Source organism: Sciurus carolinensis, assembly GCF_902686445.1.
Source record: "Sciurus carolinensis chromosome 19 unlocalized genomic scaffold, mSciCar1.2 SUPER_34, whole genome shotgun sequence".
Classification (NCBI taxonomy): domain Eukaryota; kingdom Metazoa; phylum Chordata; class Mammalia; order Rodentia; family Sciuridae; genus Sciurus; species Sciurus carolinensis.
In genome coordinates, this window is record NW_025920112.1 from 559949 (window position 1) to 569525 (window position 9577).

At 49.1% G+C, this 9577-nt stretch overlaps 1 protein-coding gene across 1 annotated transcript; it reads left to right on the forward strand.

Moving 5' to 3' along the window:
- The first annotated feature begins 2858 nt into the window (after positions 1–2858).
- Positions 2859–3812, forward strand: LOC124973451 (olfactory receptor 2T27). The gene has a single exon (XM_047537379.1). The coding sequence runs from the start codon at positions 2859–2861 to the stop codon at positions 3810–3812; it is 954 nt and encodes a 317-aa protein (XP_047393335.1).
- The last annotated feature ends 5765 nt before the right edge of the window (positions 3813–9577 follow it).

Consider the following 9577-nt stretch of genomic DNA (forward strand, 5'->3'; position numbering starts at 1 on the left):
TGCTGGGCAAGCGGGGAGCCCAAGTGTGCTCTGTGGTTGGCGGGCACCACTGGTCAACAGCTCGTCTAGCACTTTGGTGATGGGCTTCTAAAGCCCAATAACCCACCTTCCACACCTACCCAGAGAAGCAACCTCATGATACAGTGTTTCATAAGCCAACTTAGAAGCAATGTGCTACCAACCACGGAGCACTCGAGAGTACACGTCACGTCACTCGGCCATCGCAGTACTCTGAGCAGACATGGCTCATCTGCACAGAAAAGGTATCTTAACTTCATATCAGATTGAAAGTATGCTAAAGTTTTAAATTATGCATAGGATTGTAGTGCAATGGAAGAGTACTTGCATAGCCTATTCTATTTGTAGCACCATCATAAATAATGAAATAATGGAATGGAATAGAATAGAAAGAGTTGTGCGTGGACAGAATAACAGTGTTTGTTCAGGGGCCTGGCGTATTCCAGGTACTTCCCTTCCTTTCTCTGGTTTTCCATATATTGCTCAGTGCTATTATCCTCCTTTGTAGTTGTTTAAATGTAGGACATGAGACAACACTGACAGAGAGAGAGGAAGATGCTCTTAAAATCTGAGGAATTATGGGGCCTCCCGATCTGCCTTCCCTTTGTGGGCAAGGCTGAGAAGGCTCCAGGGCCTCATTAGCAAGTTCAGCTCCAGGAATGTCTGTGGTCAGGGTTGGGGACAATGCCCTGATAGGAAGACATCTGTGCCCACTGTCCCTCCTGGGCTTTGACATTCCCCATGGACTGATGGCAGTCGCTGTGCCTGGTCTCCACTGACCACCTGTCATCACCTGGATTTATAGTGCAATAATGATGGCAGCCCTCCACGGGCTTGTTCTCATTTAATTGCTGAGGGTCAGCGCTAGGAGTTATTTCTCTCTCTCTCTCTCTCCATCATTTGGATCGCTGCTGAGTGTTTGCCTTTAATTTCCCCAGAGGTTTAGCACAGTGAGGAGAAAGAAGACAAAATTAGAACGGGGCATGCATCAGGAAGATGTCTCAGGATGAGGAAGCTGGACAGTGTCCATGAAGCAGTCTCCCTGGTAGAGGCCAGCTGAGGTGGACTCTCCTTGATTGACACCCATCCTTGGTGCCTGTGGCAAAGTGCACAGAGGGTCCTGGTTGGACCTCACGTGTGCGTCCCTGGGCTCCAGCTTGCATTGCCACTGCCCTGTCCTCTCCCTGCCCTGCCCTCTTCTCTCTTGTGCCAGCCAGAGAAAGTGGAAACGCTGGAGATTCTGATCAAAGCCATTCCTGAAGGACAGCCCAGCCACACACACTGGCTCTTCACGTCCCTCCTCCGCTCCGTGCAGGAAGGGACCAGGCTGGCACAGGTCTTCAGGTCTGCTCAGAACCTGAAAGGTCGACTTGCCCAGGGTGGAGTGTTGATGGACTACCTGGTTTGATTCGTGTTTAATTCATGACACTCTCTGTCCACTCTGGCTCACGGCACAGCCTAGGCAGCTAGACTGCCTGCTGCAGCAGAGCCCTGTGCCCTGGGGAGTTTCTGGCTCCCGTTAAGTCTCACTCTCTTCCTCTGTGGGTGGGGAGGGTCCTCTCATATTTCACGAGGTGTGGGGGAAAGTGACCTCATATTTAGGAGTCACCAGACCTCTGTGATTACTGTAGAGCTGCAGCTCATCCTCAGTTAAAGTAATGTTTCAGGTGCTCAGCAGCTTCACGGGGCTCCTGGTCATCAGGTACACAATGTTGGACTCTCCAATGTCAAAATGTACTGTTCAAGTGGCCTATGTGGTCATTTATTTGGTAGAATGCTATTTAACTGAAATGGCTGTATGAGCATGATCTAACTTCAAATTTAAGAGTAAAATACCTTGGGAGACAATAACTTCTAGTATTCTATAAACCCGTTCATTTTTCCATCTTTTCTATTAAAACCTGATAAATTAATTATTGTGTTTACTCACTTCATCGGGTCAATCAGTTCTGTGTTAATAATCCATAGTTTTCTGCTGTAAGAGAGCAGATGAAAGCCCCTGATCCCAAATATTATTTCCCTGTTGATGCTTTTCGGCTGCTGATTTCTGGATTGCTCCTCACAGCCGAGAGCTCTGTGGTTCACACTTGAGCAGAGGGTCTTTGCCGGCAAATACCGAGCAACTGATGAGGATGTTAAGCATCAGATCCTACAGTGTGCAAAGATTCAGGAACGGTGCCATGAGGTGAAGTCCACGTGGTCGTCTCCCTGCAGGCCGAACACCTGCCCTGGACGTGTGGCTTTGACTCTGCAGTGTGAGGACCAGAGCCTGGTGCAGGGGAGGCTGGGGCCACTCTCTGCCTCGCCCTCGACTCCACCCTGTTCAACAGGATGGCTCCTCCCCAGGGTGGGACGGTGTTGAGAGAGAGATGAATGTCCTTACACAGAGGAGATGGACCTGCTGCGTCATGACCTGTGACCATGACCTATGACCAGGGCAAGGTCGCAGGCGGGCGTCCTGGTCCTGAGTGGGCGATGCTGATGGGGGTGACAGGGGAGATGGACCTGCTGCGTCATGACCTCTGACCATGACCTATGACCAGGGCAAGGTCGCAGGCGGGCGTCCTGGTCCTGAGTGGGCGATGCTGATGGGGGTGACAGGGGAGATGGACCTGCTGCGTCATGACCTCTGACCATGACCTATGACTAGGGCAAGGTCGCAGGCGGGCGTCCTGGTCCTGAGTGGGCGATGCTGATGGGGGTGACACTGCTCGGGCTGCTCTTCCGAGCTTCCTGAGCTCAGAGCCGTGAGCCTTGGTCTGTCTAAGGCCCCATCGTGATGCCCTAACCAGCCAGGCGTTTTCCAGCTCTGTCCCGCCTCCCGTGCAGCCTGCAGCACCATGGAGTGGGGCAACGGCTCCCTGTACGCTGACTTCGTCCTCCTGGGATTGTTCAGCGGCAGCCGCGCCCCCTGGCTTCTCTTTGCCCTCATCCTCCTGGTCTTCGTGGCCTCCATAGCCAGCAACGCCACCATGATCCTGCTCATCCGCGTGGACCCGCGGCTCCACACCCCCATGTACTTCCTGCTCAGCCAGCTCTCCCTCATGGACCTTCTGTACATCTCCACCATCGTGCCCAAGATGCTGCTGGACCAGGCCACGGGCCAGAGGGCCATCTCCTTTGCGGGATGCACTGCCCAGCACTTCCTCTACCTGACATTGGCAGGGGCAGAGTTCTTCCTCCTAGGACTCATGTCCTATGACCGCTACGTGGCCATCTGCAACCCTCTGCGCTACCCGGTCCTGATGAGCCGCAGGGTCTGCCTGCTGATCATGGTGGCAGCCTGGCTGGGAGGGTCTGTAGATGGCTTCCTGCTCACCCCGGTCACCATGCAGTTCCCCTTCTGCGCCTCTCGGGACATCAACCACTTTTTCTGCGAGGTCCCCGCCCTCCTGAAGCTCTCCTGCAGGGACACGTCTGCCTACGAGACAGCCATGTATGTGTGCTGCATCCTGATGCTCCTCATCCCCTTCTCTGTAATCTCAGCCTCCTACACCAGGATCCTCATTGCTGTGTACAGGATGAGTGAGGCCGAGGGGCGGCGCAAGGCGGTGGCCACCTGCTCCTCTCACATGGTGGTGGTCAGCCTCTTCTACGGGGCTGCCATGTACACGTACGTGCTGCCCCACGCCTACCACACCCCTGAGCAGGACAAGGCTGTGTCCGCCTTCTACACCATCCTCACGCCCGTGCTCAACCCGCTCATCTACAGCTTGAGGAACAGGGACGTCACGGGAGCCCTGCAGAGGGCTCTAGGGAAGTGTTTGTCCTCAGGAAAGGTCACCACTTCCTAAAGAAATTGCACTTGCTGCTAAAGCTCTGAAAGTAAGGATACGAGACTTCATCATCACCTTCGGATTTGAGTGTTCTCGGCCTGCAAGCTTAAAAGTCACCCACATGCCAGCAACAGTGGGGAAGTCCCGGGATTTGGGCAGCTGAGATTTTGTGAATCTGGTTCTTTCTTGAAAGGCGTGAGGGTGCTGAACCTGGAGTTTGGGGTGGGGCAGGGATAAAGAGGAGGCTCGGAGGCCCCGCCTGCTTTTCAGGATTGCTTTCCCCTGGACCTGCCTGCTCACAGGCCGCTCCTCTGGCATTCCCCCCACCACTGTGTGCTTCAAAGAATCAACTTGTCAAATACAACTTCTGCTGTATTCCAAATATGTCGATATCAACTGATTCTTGTACAAATGACTCTTTTGTCCCTTATAGAAACAATTCCATGAAGACATCGTTATTTGTTGGAAAAATTAGTTCTGACTAATTTGCCATGATTTTTTCAACTGAATTCTCTCCACAAAACTTGAAGACACAAAAGTACATGTCAAAATTTTGGGGGATGCCAGGACCTGAAGATTGGTCTTTTATTTTTACTTCTACGGTGTTTTCCTGAAATCATCCTGGAACCATGGACTCAGTGACCATGAGCGAGTGATCATGTGGTGTTTGTGAATGTGGATGACACCCACACTTCCTGTTCCTCATTGTTGACATCCCAAAGATAAAATTTAATAAAAATAGACAGAATGGCCTTAGATCATATCTTTTTCCCCACATTTAAACTGTATGATGGCCCACGTGCTCTCTGTTTGAGATCCTCATGTCAAGCAATGGACTCTGAAAGCCAACCCTGGCTCATCCTTTTGGAGGCTAATGCACAGCGCTCACTATTTTGTTTTCATACTGTAGCTTAGTGTGTCGTACTTGGTCAGGCTCATACTCCGTCTCGTCTCGACCACTGTTCTTCTGGCACAGGGGAAACTGTCTCTGTCTCTTGCTGTGGCCCACTTCCCCAGACTGATTTTGTCTTTCCATTTTCCTACTTCCATATTTTGACACTTAAAATTTTTATATTTCATTATCTGAGAACGAAATTGTGTTACAGGGAACAAGATGTACCTGTCTATGAGCTCATTCTTACATCCGTAAGTGTTCACTACTTACACATACACAGAAAAGTCGGCTGGGACTTGACCTGTCTCAGAAAATCTGGAGCTGCTGCAGAAGAAGCGCCTGGTTTCACAGCTTGTGCATCATTTTTCCTTCTCATGCTTCCAGAGAAGGCAGGTGGGTGGAAGACGACTGCACGTCTTATCTCCAAATCGCCTGTTTCCCCAGTGACATCCAGGCTGCGACTAGAAGTCGGAGTGGCTTTCAGAGTCCATCACGTCCTGGTTTCCCGGGATCCCAGCCCAGGCCCAATGCTCTGTGAGCTCTAGTGCTCCAGCCTTGGTGTGAAGAGAATGGCTTAGTCGTGTCCAGAATTCTCGTAGATCTTGTGAAGTGCTAATTAAAGATGTGGGTTGCACCAGGTTGGATTAATGGACTTTCTGAAGCCCTGCTTCTCACTACATTAAATAGTTTAACAAAATTCTTATTACAAAGTGAGAGTTTTGAGGGGAAATGAGATAACTGGAACAAAAACCATTTTAGCTCAGGAACACACTCTAGGCCACAAAGTGTCATGATAACACATCACTCTATGGAAAGTGCAGAGAAACCCGCTCTCTGCCATCCTTACTCCACGGGTGGTCTTCTGCCCTCAGAGCTGAACCCTCTCTGGCAGCAGAGGCGATCAGTGATGGCTTCTAACACCAACCTAAGAGCTTAGATTAAAGAGGCAGACAACGTTTTAAGGTCTGGTGTTGGTCGACTGGCCACCACACCTCCCTGTGGTAAAATGATACTCACAGCCTCTCACATACCATGAACAGTGGAGAGGAAGGAGGTCCCTGGACCTCCCAACTTCAGGAGTTGAAGAAAACAGACACTCCAGTAGGAAGAAAACGTCTTCATGAGACGAAAATACTGGACCAAGTCTGAAAAGCTCAACTCCTTTCTTTTCAAAGTGGGGAGACAAGACTGGCCACAGCCTGCAGGCATGTCTTCTCACTCATGCCACCATTTTTAGCTTGGCCCTTGAGACAGCGTTAGCGCTTAGATGATGTACTTTGAATGAGAACTTGAAGGTCAGATGCACTGCTCTCTGCACTATGTCGGGGCCCCTGAAGCCACTATGCAGCAATGGCTAGTGGAGCTGAGCCAGTACCTGGACCAGCACTTTGGGGTGACAGTGGAGAACGAGAAATATCACCGAAGAAAAACTGTATATTCTATATTGGAAATCTTTCCTTTTACACAACTGAGAAATTCACGAACTCTTCAGCCAAAGCGGTGACATAAAGAAGGTTGTTATGGGTCTGCATAAAGTTAAAAACACAGCATGTGGATTCTGTTTTGTGGAATACTATTCAAAAGAAGATGCGGTATGTAAATGGAACAAGTCTGGATGACCGCACAAGCTGGGATGCAGGCGGTAAGGAGGCAGGCAGTGTGGACATGGCTGATCGGGAGCAGGATTCGAGGCGAGTATTCACAAGCCCATGATGCTGGAGAGATGGCATGGGAACTGGCGGACAGGCAGTGAGAGCGAAGAGCCCCCTCAGTGCAGAGCTCTCTGCGCTGCCTGTTGAGTTTGCTGAAGAACATCACCAACCGGCTGGAAGCCTTTACATGGTTACCGCCGAAAATTATTAAAGGACAGAATAGAAAAGAATGCCCTTAATTCTAGTCTTAGGATATCAGACGTGTGTCAAGTCACCAGATGATCTTCTGTTTCCAGGTCTAAAATCGTGTTCCATGGCGCTGGGGAAGTGGCTCAGTGGTACAGCACCTGCTTCACGTGTGCAGGGCCCCGCTTCCATCCCCAGAAACACCCCACACAAATGCACAAAGTGGTCCTTAGCAAGAGGATTGATCCATAATGCTGATTATTCTGTCAGCCAAAAATGCCACACTTTTTAAAGAAGATGTAAAGATGTAAAAATTTGTTTTACCATGTTTGTGTCTTCACTAGGCTCATGATCTACATGGAGGCCTGGAATGATTATTTTTTAAAATTTAAGTTTGCATGAGATAAAGTTTAAAAACTGGAATTTTGACCTTTTTCCATTCTTCTGTCTGTCCTCCTCACTTTTCTCTATCCTCCTGGCTTTCCACTCTCTCTAGTGTGTGCCCTTTCTTTTCCTTTCTCTTTTCCTCTCATTTTCTCTCTTACCCTGCAGGGAGCCACTCTGTTTGCTTAATAAACTCCCTTATGTGAAAAAAAAAAAAAACTGGAATTTTGCTATGTGGTATAGCTTTGTTCTAAATCAGCAACAGGTGTATGACAACTGAATTTGTTTTCCATGCTGAATTCTAATTTCTAAAGGGTCAAGGGAGCTTCCTAAATAGTTGGCACAGAAGTAAGTGAACCTGAGATGGTTCAGGGACACATCCCACTTCCATTCCTGACATATAAGGAAACTAGGTACAGGGTGTGAAGAATCAAACAGATTCTTCAAAAGATGTTTTACCTAAAACTCACAAAAAAAAAAAAGCAAGGGTCTGTAATACAGAGAACCTCACATATTCTAGGGGGTGATAAGAAACGGAAGGAAATACTAGGAGACATGAGTTAGGGGATCGCCTTGATGTGATGACATCTGCCTTCAGATCTATTCTTTTGTTTTCATTATAATCTTGGGAGCAGAATGGGTTATTTTTAAAAGAGCTTGATGATCGAGAGAACACTTCACAAAAACAGAGGAAGGCTTCCTAAAGAAAATGTCTACTTGAGCTACTTCTCACACTCAAGTCTGTTTTATTTTTCTAAAATTGTGCTTACTATGTTTCAAGCTAAGGGAGTCCAGAGAATTTATTTTGCATTCATAAGACAAGAGGTAATTTCTAATATTATAATGAGTATAATTTTTCCTGACATGAAAAAAAGTGAATTATTTTTCAAAGTACCTTCCGGAGTTTATGAAAGTCGGGCTGAATGTGAACACATTTCACATTACAGTAAATGTAGATTTTCTCATTAAATTCTAAACTGTACGAATTTTTTAAAGAGCTGTAACGGTTGTCAAGTGCTTAGGAAGAAACCATTCACAAATGTTTAGTCAGGACACATGACTCTTTTTTAGAATCTGCTTTTACACTGCAGTTTGAACTAATACACTTCGTACTCTCACGTGGCAAAAAAACTCAGGTTCTACAGACCTTAAAACCAAAGACAGTGATTCTTATTTGAATTGTGTTTCTATAACAGATTTCAATAAGGCTGGGCCAACTTTAAAATAAAAGAAAGCTCAGGTGCACGGTGCTGTGACCCTCAGCCCCGGCCCCCGCTGCCCCAGAACAGGTGAGCGCTCTGTGCCAGTCTCCATTAGTGCACCTCCATCCCAGCCTAAACTGCAGCTCTTGGCTTTGGCATCTTCCTATTCCACCTCCTCCTGATTCCATGCCCCTTACATTCTCGACTCCCTGCTTCTACCTCCTACCCCCTTATTGTTTTCTCCCCAGGTCAACCGGCAATACGGGGTCACACCCTATTGTGCTCTGAACAGTGACACATTACTCTGGAGGGTCTGTTCAAATCCATCCAAAGGGTGATCGAATAAGTCTACGGGTGAAAATTACGATATTCGCTAGGAGAAATGAGTTGTTGAGTAGCACTTCAGCTAAGGGTGCGCAGCGCTGGGTTTGTTTTCCGTCTATAATAGGGAAGGTATGCTGATCAGCTTTTCATTGTGGAACTGGAATACCTGACAGGAGCAACTTCAAGAGGATCTCTGGGTTCCTGGTTCAGAGTTCTCAGGCTGTGGTGGAAGGGCATGGCTGAGGAATGCTGCCCTTGGAGATGAGAGGCGGAGGGAGAAGAGCCCTCTCTCCCTGCTCTACCTTACAGGTGATCATCAACAGTCTGCTGAAATTCACATAACAGGCATGTCCCAAACACCTGTAGACTTGCCTGGCACTCCCTGAGGCCCTGGGCACTCAAAAAAGGAGAAGAACATCAGGTGCTAGAGGGGTTCTCAGTAGGGGGCACATTTGTGCACAGATGTAAGGAGCTGGGCTCAGCTACCCCTGGGCTGGACAGGATCAGGGCACCACGAACAGGGGTGGGGTCACATTGCTGTGTCCAGGAGCCCCCTCGGTACCCCCACACTGGATCACTCCCTGAGCAGGACCCTGGATAGCTGAGGAGGGTCCTTTCACACCTGAACTGGACCAGATGTCTGAGGACGGGCTACTCAGGACAGAGCTCTGGATGAGGAGCAATCACGATGACACAGTGCCTGCCCTGCACTGACCAGCAGGGCAGGGTCCCTCTATCCAGGAGAGGGAGGACACAGACAGAATCAGGACCTGAAAAATGCCAAAATGTCTCAAAGAAACCCTCCAACGGATGACCTCTGGGTCACAGAGGAGCACCAGGACCAGATTCCCTCTGGGGTCGGCCCTGCCTTGCTGGCTCACCCTGTACCTGCCAGGTGACACTGTGCACTGTGGACCAAGGCCTTTCATCTATTCTAGCTTTGTGAACACAGGTGGGAGCTGACATCCAGTGAAAGGCCCCAAGGCAGGGGCAGGGCACCCGAGGAAGGAGTGGGATGTTCTAGGAGTTGCCATTTCTCATGTCCATCTTGGTGGGAAATTACAAGCTTCCTAGTCCAGGAGGAAGATGGTGCAGAGGACGGGCCCCTCCCACCCAGTACACAGGCCAGTGCTGCCAATG

What these genes read in the sequence shown, in the direction of transcription:
- LOC124973451 (XM_047537379.1), top strand. Translation starts at nt 2,859, where the DNA reads ATGGAGTGGGGCAACGGCTCCCTGTACGCTGACTTCGTCCTCCTGGGA.